General features: G+C 43.5%; 1 protein-coding gene across 1 annotated transcript in view; it reads left to right on the forward strand.

Moving 5' to 3' along the window:
* Positions 1 to 1,678: 1,678 nt before the first annotated feature.
* The window catches only part of mtcl2 (microtubule crosslinking factor 2), a gene marked incomplete at its 5' end in the record, with an annotated part of 91,954 nt that continues 79,550 nt past the window's right edge, over positions 1,679 to 14,082 (forward strand). The window contains 3 exons of the mRNA XM_080470031.1: positions 1,679 to 2,674; positions 7,712 to 7,813; positions 8,511 to 8,633. Coding sequence (XP_080326157.1) covers positions 1,679 to 2,674; positions 7,712 to 7,813; positions 8,511 to 8,633 — 1,221 coding nt within the window. The remainder of the gene's footprint in view (positions 2,675 to 7,711; positions 7,814 to 8,510; positions 8,634 to 14,082) is intronic.

Genomic DNA, 14,082 nt, shown 5'->3' on the forward strand with positions numbered 1-14,082 from the left:
AAATGTGCAAGTCTTCCTATGCCTATGTGTACAGAAACCACCTGTGTTTTGTTACCATGTACACAATAAGTCTCACCTGGAGTCATGTGATGCTTTGACCTCCCACAACAGAAGAAATGAATAAATCATAGAGTGATCGGTTGTGTTCAGACATGTCTGCTGAAAAACTGTTGCATCTTGCAGAATCCTGTTATCTATTTGCAATCCTCTGCACATATTTTGGACATTTCTTTCACCAAACCAAACATGCAGTGTGCGTTTCAATTTTTCCTTGTGTTTGTTTTTTTTGTTTTTATTGACACACATAACTATGCCATATGTTGTTATTTGATGCCTACAGCCTTTGTTTTAGCTATGAAAAATGTAGTTTTTTTCCCCAGCTTTGTACACTTGGAGTTTACTTTTGGGGGGGTGTCTGCCAAGAGGACAGCTGCCATTACCTGATGGCTCCTTTTATAGCTTTTTTTTTTTTTTTTTTAATTGTTGAGTTTTTTTTAGTGTCAATAAATACTTAACAGAATCCAGCATGTTTTAATGAGGTGTCTTAATTACCTTCCAAAGACACTGATGTGCATTGTGAATGTGGCAAATAGCCAAAAGACAGCTCGCAAAAGGCTTTAGAGATTTACTGAGACAGTGGACATTAGTTCACTGGTATGAATCCCACAGTCGACACGTCACTAATGTGACTCACTGAGCAAGATCCCTCAACTCAACCCCACATTGGTAGTATGAAGAGAGCGGGTTCAATGCAGAAAAACAACAATTTCAATTAAGTAACTCACATCAAGAAAGTCCTGGGTTGTAGATACGGGCCGGGCCTTTCTGTGGAGTTTGCATGTTCCCTGTGTGTGTGTGTGCGTGTGTTTCCTATGGGTATTCCAGTTTCCTCTCACATACTTGGAATTGGCTCCAGCTCCCTGCAACAGTGCACAGGATAAAGCAGTATAAAAGATGAATAGATTGAATATCTTTAGGTACAAAATCATACTGTGAAGAAAAATGGATGCAAAGGACAAATAAACTGCTAAAGACTTCCAAACGTGTGAAAAAGCACCACAAAGGACAAAGATGGCAGTAAGCTGCAGATTGTTATGATCTGAAAAAAGTGTTAAATATCTATCATATTGAAGCGTGTGTAATAAACAGTAGAGTAAATGGCTTCTGTCCCTTAATGAAAAATGGATTTTGCATGCTCTTTGTGTTCTTCTTGTATTCTGCTGCCTTGTAATGGTGGCGGCAGAGAGCTGCAGAAAGGAGATTCTCTCTCTCTCCGCCCTGATAACGGGATAGAGAGAGAGAGAGAGAGAGAGAGAGAGAGAGAGAGAGAGAGAGAGAGAGAGAGAGAGAGAGAGAGAGACTGTTTCTACCACATTTCCTCTGAGGACCCGGCTTGTAGGTTTCATCCATACAGAGAGATCCAGAAAGGAGGAGTGCAGGATTTACCAGACCGAAGCGGAGTACTCTGTTTATTTACTACACACGGTGGGATATTTGATAGTATTCCTCGTGTTTTGGACCCGGTTCTCCCGCTGCGTCCTGTTGCACCCGGGGCTCTCATTGTATCCTGGCGGCTCTCCTCCTTTTGTGCGGCGCTGCGGTTGTTTATTCGCCCTCCAACTTCTGCAGATAGGAGGTTTCCTTTCCTGTTTCTCTTGTTTCGGCCTAAACGGAATGAATGACAAAAACAAAGGAGGTTGATGTCCATAACTCTCCGACTCAGCTCTTCGCCTTCGCCTCGCCTAAAGAACGGAGACTCCATCTCCGGCAGAAGATGGAAAGCGGAGGCGGGACGGAGAGCTCGGACAGCGGGCAGACGCACCACGCGGTGGCCGCCCAGCAGCAGCAGAACCCCCGGCCTGAAGCCGCGGAGCCGCCGGCGATGCTGTCCGCTCCGGCCCCGGGCGAGAAGAAGAAAATAAACCGGGCCCCGTCGCCGGCGAGACCCAAGAATGTACCCGGTTGGTCGCTCACCAAGATCCGCGGAGGGATCGGGACACCGACCCTGAGCGTCAAGCCCGGAGCCATTCATCTGGGGAGCCGCATCTCCAGGCGCAGCCCCGTGGGGAGCCTCTCCGGGAAGGATGGTAAAGCCGAGAAAAGTGGTGGCAAACCCGGAGGGAAGTCCTCCGGAACCGCGTCGTCCAAGACCTCCGCGTCCAAGGCGGCGAAGACGACCGGCGGGAGGAGGAAGGTCTCGGACGCCAGCATCGGATCCGACGACCTGTCCAAAGACTCCGGATGCGCCGTCGGGAAGCTCTCCCCCACCGACAGCAGCTCCGAGCTGTCGGACTGCGCCTCCGAGGAAAACAAACTCTCCGCGGACGCCGCGAGCAGCGACGCCGAGTCGAGGAGCAGCCGGGGCGGCGGGCTGGAGGCGGAGAAGCCGCTCAGGGATGCGTTGTTCGTGGACAAAGCGAGCCAACAACCCGCGGCCAGGACAGCCCGCTCCACCGCGGAGAAGGACGACAAGGACCGGCTCTCCCTGGGAGCGGACACCGGGGAAGGGAGCATCTCCCCCGGGGAGGAGCGGTCGGTCACCTCGTTTGACAGCAGGGTGCCTGCCAGCACATCTCTGGCTTTCTCAGACCTCACGGAGGAGTTTATTGACGGCATGCAGGAAGAGTTTGTCAGGGAGATAGAAGAGCTGAGATCTGAAAATGATTACCTCAAAGTAAGTATGCTATTTAATGTGATGTGCTGCAATATCCTGACTTTTAATCCTGATTCAATCATTTCCCTCCATAGCAGACCAGAAATGTTCATATGGCCCCAAATAACCACCTAATATTACATGTATTTCATTTAACATTTTACTGATGAGTTGCTTGGAATCATGGCATCCTACTCCTTATACATCTGTTATTTTGAATCGTCTTCCAGTGACTATAGCTGTTATTGGAAGGCTCCCAAGACTGTTCACTACAAGGATAAACAGAAGATCAGCTTGTATGCCAAGTGTAAAATCATATAGATATTGTATGAAGGGGTTTGTTTGGGCAGCTAGTTTCTCCTCACTGTTATTTCTTATCAGTTGGAAGGAGGTGGTGGATGATAATAAATTATTATGCCTGCAGCCTAGGGGAGTGCTTGTATTCTTAACACCCAACTCAGATATAGGAGTCAAACATTCAAATTAATCAGTAGGATTCAAACAATATTCTAACTCACCCTATTGAATTGTTAATCCAAAAAGCCTCTGAGATAGAAATTCACAAGGGTGTGGATCCACTGGTCAGGCCGGCCTTGAGAGTGATTGATTAAGGAAAGAATCGATCTTAGAGGATGTCCTAACGCACTAACTGGCAGTGACCAGACAAGCCAATAATTGTCTGAGATTTATTTGGGGTTGGTGATTGATCAGCAGTGCATGTCTAAGCTGAGGGACTCCTTGTTCTGTATCCTCAGGAGTTTTGTAAATATTGGTGATGTTTTGATTCCCAGTTGTTCATCATGTTTGTTTCCATTTCAAGTTAGACCGTTTGTTCTGTGTTCTTTAGTTGTATTCTGGAGCCATTCACCTGCATGTTTCTGGTGTTTCCCTGTTCAAACACACCTGATTCTAATGAAATGGTTACTACGACAACAGAATCATGCGTTGAATCACTCATGTGTTGAAATTGAGAGTGTTGGTGTGGGGAAACACCTAAAACACGCCGTGTCCTGAGGACGAGGTAGGAGAAATATGGCTGTCGAGAATCTCTCAAAATGATGTCTTTATTTCACTAGAGCTCATCTAGAAACATTTGTAGATGCACATAGATGGCATTTGGTATTTCGTGGTTACATGTGCCGTCCAACTATCATCTTGGTTTCATTATTGAGTCATCTATAGTCAGTCCTGAAAGAATTTAAAAGCCAAACAAGACACTGTGTATTTTTGTGTTTATCATTTTTATCATCACTATCATTCCAACGCTATGCTGGCTGCAGAGACTGAATATAGGGCACCATGTAACGGAGCTATCTCAGTGGACCGCAATAAAGCCTGGGAGACTTGGCTGTGAAGTAACTCTTGCTGTGCTTGTTGTTGCAGCTGTGAGGAACACCTGGTTAGTAATCAGGGGCTCAAAACAACATACTGTCGAGGCGTCCGACTCGACTCTCTGACTTAAGTCTACAGGCAAATGTCCCGTTTCCAGTTACTCCTCTTTAGTTTATCCCCAGTACTCCTCTTCTTCTTTTTTTCCCCTACTTCATAGTTTATGCTTCATGCTCGTCATCCTTCCACTGTGGATTCATGCACTGCATATTAATACGCCGGCTCCTATCTGGTGCAGTTACAGTTTCTTATTCAGATCGTAATTACTGTAGGAGATCAAGACAGCTAGCAGCTGTTGGAATCTCATTAATTATGACTTTCTACCTCAGTGTGCATAATGTTTCTGTTGAGGCTGCAGCAGAATTACTGGCTTTGACTGGTTGACCAGGCAAAGCCTGCAGCCATATCGTACTTATAGTTAGGTGGAAGGCTAACATGAGTTTGACAAACTGACTAATACAACCGGGTCACTGCAGAACTCTATGTTCGTTTCGAGCAGCATAAAGTTCAACAATTAATTGAGTCATTATTTGAATCCACGTGTCACAACCAGAAGGTCTGCACTGCTGGCTTCGAGTTACAGCTGAACCTGAACCAAGTTTCTCAAAGATTCAACTCACTGGATTGAATTTATCAGGAATGTCTCTGTCCTGTGACTGAATTTTATGGCTGCATCTGTGTCTTCGCCAGTCACTGTTATTCAGCCTGATTCAGAATGTTGTACACTGCATAGGATTACCTGCAATAATCCAGTACGGTGCATTGAATGTTTGCAGTAGGATTTAAGTGATTCGATTTTTATTCCATTTATACGGCAGCTGGATGTTACAGTCACGTTCATCCCTTTAAGACAGGGTGTGGTGTTTTATGTGTTTCTTCTTGCAGAGATGGCTGTGGTGTGATTTCACAATGTTCTACGTTTTACTGAGGATGATGATTCAAGTCTTTGAGGGCCAGCTAGAGACATCATTCAGCATTACTATGAAAAGACCCTCACACACAGACTGAAGACCTCGAACAGGCACATAAAAAGCTTATTTGAAACACCTTCACACACTCATGTGGGAGAACTACACACCCACAAAAACAACAAAAATGCTCACATGTACACATCTGAGGGGCTCTTATATGGACGAGGGAAATCGAGTTGTGAATGTAAAGATATTTCACAAGTCCTTTTCAGAGCATTGCAGTCGTAAAAGTGAGTACGGTATATAGTTTTTCATTCATCTGTGTGAGAGTGTTTTAAAGATTTTCTCTTGTACCTGAGCAAGGTTTCTGGTTTTATATTGATAAGAGCATCCTTTCATATGTGAGCATGTTCATCTTGATTAATGTCACCAATGAGTTCGCACAAATTTGTAAAATTGTTCTCAAATTCATGAAAAAAACAACTAATGAGCACAGATCTAAGATGAATGAATTGTGTATATTATGATCGTTGACAATGTTGGGTCTCCAGGTCTAGAAACATGGTCTAGAAACGTATACCAAAATACCTGGAGACATGTAGGGAGGATTGTTATCATGGCAGATGTGCACACACGCTCTAATTTCCACTCGACTCGGCTGACTCGCCAACATGACAGCTGATTGGCTGAGTCCTTCTCCTGACTGGCTGCTGGCTCACATGACAGGGACCATCTTTCCTCTTCTCCTTTTGTGAGCTGTGAAAAGCGGGTCAGTAGACCACCCCGCTCTGTCTCTCTCTCTCTCTCTCTCTCTCTCTCTCTCTCTCTCTCTCTCTCTCGCCACATTAACTTGTGATTCCCTGGTTTCGTGTCCTCACTTCTTCACTCTTGCTGTTCCACGTTGCGGTCATGGTCTGTTTTCTCCATCCTTGTTTTTCAGTCCGTGGTTTCCATTTCCTTTCCTTTGATTGCACTTCCTCGCATTTCCTTCTGTTTGGTCTTGTTCTCTCCTGTCATTGCTTTTTTTTCTCCTTTGCTTTCTCTCTACGTTATAACACAGATTCTCTTTTTATCATGACACCAGTCAGGTCGTGGGATAAATCAGACAGTGAGCGACCATATTAGGATCAGTCTTGAGAGTAAGGATTTGAGCAAGTTTGACAAGAACCAGATTGTGACGGCCAAGTGACAGAATCTTCAAGCATCCCTGACACTGCAGGTGTTTTGAAGGGTTCCTGGTCTGAAGTGGTCTTTATTGATTAAAAGTGTTCCTGGAAGGAAGGGGGATAAAGGTGTATGGGCAACATGGCATCCAAGGCTTATTGACACACGTGAGGAGGAGTGATTCCTGACCTGTGTGCTCTGATCCAATAGATGAGTCCCATGGCAAAATTGCTTTAAAACAGCGGTATCTCACATGTTTCGTCATCGCTCACCATAATGGAACGGCTGATTGATTTACACAGCAGTTTTTAGTGGCGTACAGATTTTCTCCTGCCGCAGTCCTTTTTGAGCACGATCAACACATCACTCACAAAACTGCTTACACACATACAAACACATACTGCACGTTCAACGCCCACATCTTACCTTTGTGTATGAGCCCTACTCACACAGTTTACTTTGTAACTGGCATAAATGCAGGCCCACCCCATCGCCCTGATGTCCTGGTGTTCACTTTTATATTTCACATTTATTTACACACACAACCCTGGAGCTCGTTGCTGCTTCAGTTGGTGCTGCAGAAGCTGACCCACATTCCACGCTGTAGTAAATTATGACAGCGCTGCTCCTACTACTACTACTCCTCCTCCAGCTGCGCGTACTCTTTTCACTTGTTATGCCTGCATAATATGCACGTACAAACACACGCACACAGTCTCAGAAGCACACTATTGCGTGACACCCCGTTCAAGTGACCCAGACTTTGTCTCGTGGGTTGTGGTTTAATTTTAACCGCAGACTCCCACGCTAATATAATGCTGCACCTTCGATAGGAGTTCAGTGGGATGATGCAATTCGTGGTGTCAGGCTGCAATGAATAATTTATCTCTTTATGTCTAAAAGAGATGTGGGAAAACAACACGACTGTAAATTAATCATTTGTGCAGTGGTGGTATTTGGATGCTGCTCCGCTGCTTAGATGTTTCGAACTCAAAGGAATTTCCTTTCCTTTGCTCGTATTGCTTGTTGCAATAAGACTCAGTTTCCCTGCTGGGACTATTTGCTACGAGGTAAACTAATAGTTCAACCCTGACCTTTGACCCGAGTGGTGCAACCTTGCGAGAAGAGGATGAGAAGAAGAATCAATAAACTTTGTATTACATTACTGCCCCACTCTGATCTTTCTGATTACTTTTTTTTTTACCTGACATTCTATCTAGACTATTAACTAGCACTTAGCACATTAGCACGTTTTAAGAGGACACTAATTGTTATAGAATAATGAAGAAGGAGATTTGGTGATTAATGACAGTGAGGAGTGATTATGATCATAAGGAGGTTAATGGATTGAGAGTTTGATGACACTGACGATTGCCATGGATTTACGACCAAGATGCTTGAAGCTGTAATGACACCTATTAAATGTTTAAGATGTCTTTTATACGTACATAGGATGCCGTCACTTCACTGTACTCTTACTGTTTACAACACAGAAAATCTCTTTGTCTGCAGGCTGCTGGGAGGAGAGGCTCATGATTTTTTATTGTCACATGACAGGTGCACTCATGAACTCTCGTTTCTTTAATGTCTCCAGGATGAGATGGAGGAGCTCAGATCTGAGATGCTGGAGATGAGGGACATGTACATGGAGGAAGACGTTTACCAGCTGCAGGAACTACGCCAACAGCTGGAGCAGGTATATGTGCTGCCATCACACATTCTGGAAATTTTTGATTTGGATTTTCAAACATTAAAAAAAGCTACAAAATGGTTTAAACTCAAAACAAGAAGGACAGGGAATTGTTACAAGCTTGAACAAGAGACAATATTCAAAGAACAGGTAAGTATAATATTGGGAAAGTATCAAACTGGGCCAATACTAAAAGAATAGGGATCAGAGGCCAACAGATCACCAGATCTCATGTTTTTAAAGAAGCCTGTTCTAATCTAAAGTAGAACAAGTATGCATTTTTAAGTATTTTGTACAGAATATTATGGCAGCTCCACTGACCTCCCTTTTTATTTTACACTGGTGCATCAACATGCAAAGACATCAGGCAGGAAGTTGTCTTATTGTATCTCCCCACGCTCGGCTCTATGTGTGCCTTCTTTCTTCTGTTACCGGGAAACCTCGGTTTCAACAAGTCACAGATATACACATTTGACAGCTTGTAATTTATGCCAACCTCTAGGTCATGAAAAGTTTCTTTTTGAAACACAAGAAAATGGATAGAAACAAGCTGATGTCCATTTATCTAAATTGCGCTTACATTAAGCTAAGGCATTTTTGACCCTAGGACTTACCTAAACATTAAAAATGTGATGGGAAATAGAGAAAAAAACAATGGCTTGGTGGTGCCTATCGTCATGTTAACATTACCTCTGTGTCATAGACAAACAAGACCTGCCGCATCCTGCAGTACCGGCTGAGGAAGGCAGAGCGGCGCTCTCTCCGTGTGGCCCAAACCGGGCAGGTGGACGGAGAACTGATACGTACGCTGGAGCAAGATGTGAAAGTAAGTGTTTTAAGCGGCTGTCAGTGGAAATATTTATATGCACTGCATGAGCGACAAAATAAGATTTGAGGTGTCTGAGAGGAGTCGATATGTTAATTGCGTCTGAGTGCGTAGTTTGTCATGTCTTGAACAACCGTATCTAAACATATCTTCAAAACTTTTTACGGTTTGGAAATCCTCTGGTTGTTTGAAGTCATTAAAATGGCCCTTTCAGCGATTTATTTGATTTATATATCAAGTTTATGCAGACTTAAATGATTTCTTTTGACCTTTTATAGAGACCTTGCAAACATGTGTTACTAGTTAGCAAATGAGTGTAAATAATCTGACCTAGAATGTGGCAATGACACATTTTTTATATGTGAAAAACAGCAGAACCAGTGTTGTCAAAGAGGTGGAACCACAAAGAAAGCATTTTGTCTGTTTTAATTTAATTACTTGCAAAGATTAATCTGTGTGTAGCAACAGCCCCTGTGACCCGTGTTCTTTAAATTCTGGACTTTTCTTATTTAAACTACAAGCTGTCACATTAACCTAGAAAGCCTGTACGTCTCGTGGGGTGCTGCCGATTGACCTCAGTTTAAAAACGGATACTTGGCAACTTAAGATTTCCCACAAATGATTCAATTAATATCGAGCAGATGTGTGCATTCTCCCTTTCAAGTGCCCATGATTGGCCCTGTAGGGTGATATCACAGTCTCACTTTCCACACACACACACACACACACACACACACACACACACACACACACACACACACACACACACACACACACACACACACACACACACACACACACACACACACACACACACACACACACACACACACACACACACACGTTGAGCTCAGCGTAAACCTCCTGAGCATTCATTTTGTCACGCTGGCCCTGGACAGTGGTGATTCTCAAATTCACAGCGTTCCTCCAACATTTTCCATGTGAGGGAGGACACAAAGAAGCTTTTATACACTCGTGTGTGTGTGTGTGTGTGGGGGGGGGGGGGGGGGGGGGGGGTAGTGAGACTGTGATATCACTCTCAGGGCTGATCCGCCTGCTGCTGCTGTCTGTCTCTCAGTTGCTGTCTCACCATCTGGTTGTTTTGGAAGGAAGGAGGGAGGGAAAAAGATGAACATACATCCTGTTAGAGTGCACTGAGACTGAAAGAGGGAGGGATTGGTCACTATTTGAAAATTCAAACCAGCCAATCTGGAGTGATCAGATGAAACAGGAGGGAAATGGAAAAAGAAAAAGCTGAAAGAGTCATGGAAAATGTCCAAAGAAATCGAAGAAGAACATAAGTAGCGGAAACAAGCGAGTCCAGGATTACTTTATAGTAGTGAAAGCCCGACTTGGAGTCAGCTGCCAATTGCAGGAATTAGGAGAAGGAGCTGAAGGAAAAGCAAAGTCTGCATCTGGCTTGAGCAGAGAGGTATCATTACCACAGCAAACTGAAAAGAATACACTGCTGAGACACAAAACCTGACTCCTCTGTGTAACTCCCACAGCACATGGCTGATTGTGTCTTCTTGCCGGCAGGGCGTATAGAGTCAGACGACCGTTCAAGTTACACCACGCTGTGTGTGTGTGTGTGTGTGTGTGTGTGTGTGTGTGTGTGTGTGTGTGTGTGTGTGTGTGTGTGTGTGTGTGTGTGTGTGTGTGTGTGTGTGTGTGTGTGTGTGTGTGTGTGCGTGCGTGCGTGTGTGCGTGTGTGTGTGTGCGTGCGTGCGTGCGTGCGTGCGTGCGTGCGTGCGTGCGTGCGTGCGTGCGTGCGTGCGTGCGTGCGTGCGTGCGTGCGTGCGTGCGTGCGTGCGCGCGCGCGCGTGCGCGTGTGTTAAGCCTTCGCTAAGCTTCTCTTTTTGTCAGTCTCTCACAGTCACTCCTCTGTTTCTTCCGGTAGCTTCATCATTAGCCTCAGAGGAGCAGACGCTCTCACTCCTGCCTCCATGACTCCGCCGTGATTCAGTCGCACTGGAAAAACACTTTAATAGCGACTCCAGAAAAGACAGTGACTGTAAACATTTGAGCTGTGCTGTTTAGTGTCGCGGCTGTCACAGCTCTGGATATCCTTTTGGGGGTTCTTTTCTTTCTTTTTTCAAACCGAACAGCTCAATCATAGGAATCCATTAGGTTTTTGGCGAGACTAAAGTTTGCTCTCGACTGATGAACAATAAAACCGCCCATCTGTCTGCAGTCTATTTACCGTGGTGCTGATTGCTGATCATTCTTAAAAGAAAGAAGTCTGACCGGGTTGATTGAAGGTTCACACTAAAGACAATCGCGGTTTCACATGCACACGTTAGTGAGAGGCCAAAATGCTTTATCCACACCAGCCGCAGTTTAAAAAGAGAACATTTATCAGATGGTTCTCCTTGAGGCACTTAAGTTTGCATGGCTTAGCCTCGGGGGGTGGACACTGCCCCAAATCTCACAAGACAGTCATCAAAAAAACCACGAGATGGTGAGTTACAGCCTTACAGAACACACTGCTTATAGCAGTGACACTGACCCCCAGTCCACGTTCAACCCCTAAAGGATTTCTGACTGGCCCCATTTGTAAACCTCTAACATCCAAGCAATTTCTTTTGTTCAATGTGAATTAAATTTTTTTTGTATATATTTAGAAAATCTCAGTCTGAGTAAGTATGCCATGAACATAAAGTGTTCAGGTCGTCATACTCTTGCAACCTACCAAATGTGCTGCGAAACAAAGAAAACCACAGGTAGAAGTTAACTACCAAATCTATCTAAATTACATTTGAGTTTACTTTTAGTTAACTTTTTTTTCCTAATATGACCCCCGTGGTAAGCGGGTTCAGTATGCCTTTATATCCTTTATTCCAGCTTAAAATAGACTTTTCTCAGTGTCCATGGGGTAAAAGCCAAACGATTTCAGCCCCGCTGACTGAACTAGTTTTGGTTTAAGTAGTGGAATTATTTTTAGAAGAGTGGGATGTGATGTGAAAAAGATTCCGAAGGTTTATTTGACTCACACATGGTGTACAATTACAACAGCAACATATTAGTCATCCCAAGATGGTGCAAATCAAGCTAAATATATTAGGAATAATGGAAACAGGATGACATAAAGTAAATATAATGATATAACAGTAGTCTATATATATATAACTACAGTAGTGTTGAATGTTTTCATCACGTTTAACATGAAGATGTGTCTCCACTTAACTCCAGAATTGGCTTTCCATCGATTTTCCACTTATGCAAATCATGTTTGTTTCTTTTGTCTTCCACTCACATTATAACTGTTTTCTGCAATTTCATTAATACGTCGAAAAACGAGCTAAACCAGATGAATGGGGAATGGTTCAGAAGTTTAATGGCCTGGTGTAGAAACTCACCAGATTTGTCCTGCTGATCACACAGAGGAGGACTCGCCCGGGTTTAGCGGTATAGCTGCTCCAGTACAGCATTCTGCAGCTGCGGCCACCATTTGATGACGCCTATAATTAAAGCTCTTCGATGATGTCAGACATGGTGTAATGCTGCTTCAAATGTTTGTAATACATCATTCCTTTGTACTTAAGTCAGAAGAAGACTCAATTGTAGCAGATTTTGACCTGAATTTGTCCTTAATTTCCTTGAAGTGGCTATTTGTTGCCATGGGAACATACTGATTGCAGACTCTCCAATAAATTCGCTTTTTTTAATTAATTTTTTTTATGAGCAGACATCGGAGCATTTAAGCTGGTGAAGAATTTGGAGGAAATGAGCCAGTGATTATGTTGATTGCTGAGGGTGAAAAACAATGAAAGCCGGTCTTAAGAGACAAATTTGGACTTTTTTTTCCCCCCTGCTAATAACAAAATGTTGTAGCTGATGTTGGACACTCTCGGATTGTGTCACATCATGGCCCAGCTCGACCTTGACTTGCTGAGCTGCTTGAGCCTGAGCTGCTTTACAAGAGTAATTAGCTTAACAGCTTTGAAGGTTGCACATTTGATGACTCGCTGACATGCAAATGCAGGCAAATCAGCGTATGAACACACGTGAACATGCTCTTTACCTCTCTGGGTTCAGTCTGCTTCTCTCGGTTAGAGAAGGAGAGTTTGGGTGCTTCTGAAACGCCGCAGTACAGATGGAGAAAGGGATCATGTGCAAATGTGTTGGTCACATGAATATTTTGTGACCGAAGCCTCTTCTTATCACATGCTCTTATTTGTGTCAATTTGCAAATCTTGTGGGTGATCACAGCCATGTGACTCTGGAGTGTGTTTGTGTGTGTGTTCAGCACTAATTGTTGTGGGGACCACAATGTGTTTACACACGTTATGGGGACTTGAAGTCCTCGTGAAAACACAAATGAGGTTCCCAGATGGAACATTATTAAATGCGAAGGTATGATTTCAAGCTATATAGATATCACCATTGCAGAAATCTATATCTGATATTAAAATAATTATTGGTATATTGTTGCTCATAAAATAAAGAAAATTCTGGTTTATTTTCATTCGTGCTGAATGTTACTGAATCCAGCCTGAGATTAAAGTTAGTTAGTTTCAGACAGATATGGGTTAGTTTACTCTGCAGGAAAGTAACCCTTTACTGGCAACTTACAACTTTGTCCTTTCTACCTATTTCCATCAAACTGATCATGCCCAGTGAATGACGGTCACAGAACACATGAGAAAACGGCTGTTCTAAACATAAAGATTACGTCTGCTTGTGTGGAGTGTCTAACACTTTGGGAAAATGATGAAAGCTGTTGTGCTATATGCTTCTAACTCCAACACAGCTGCGTTTTGACCCATTTAAAAAGATTTGTATATTTAATAATGACAGATAATCATATTGTTTGCATGCAGTAAAACTAATGTCATGGCAGCGCATCTGCTATTAGCCATATTCCTCAAGTGTGTAATGAGTTCTAATTAAGTTTTTTTTTTTTCTTCAGTATAGGAAATGTTGCATTCATTTTGAGTACCCTTTTCAGTCTCTCACTGATAAAATTCTGAATTGTGTAATTTCTTTTTTCAGTTTTACACTTCCCAGCTGATTTTCTAACACACAAATGATGTTTAGTTGTTTTTTTGAAACTCATAAATGTGTCTTAAAGAATCATTTATAAATAACCGTAGGATTTTCCAGTGTTTGTGTGTGTGTTCAGGGGGATATCCAGCCGTGAGCTTATCCATGGGAATTTCTGACATCACATCCTGTCCTACTCGCACACTGCTCTCATTCCCACAGGCTGCAGACATCTGGACACACACACACACACACACACACACACACACACACACACACACACACACACACACACACACACACACACACACACACACACACACACACACACACACACACACACACAGAGAGGAAATGGATTTACATGATGTCAACACAGTGGTACTTCACTATATTTCCAGACAAGGTCACTACTCCATTTTCCTCGGGGAGCTCAATCGTATCACGACATGAAACAAGAACC

The sequence above is a fragment of the Lipophrys pholis genome, assembly GCF_963383615.2.
Source record: "Lipophrys pholis genome assembly, chromosome: 8".
Classification (NCBI taxonomy): Eukaryota; Metazoa; Chordata; class Actinopteri; order Blenniiformes; family Blenniidae; genus Lipophrys; species Lipophrys pholis.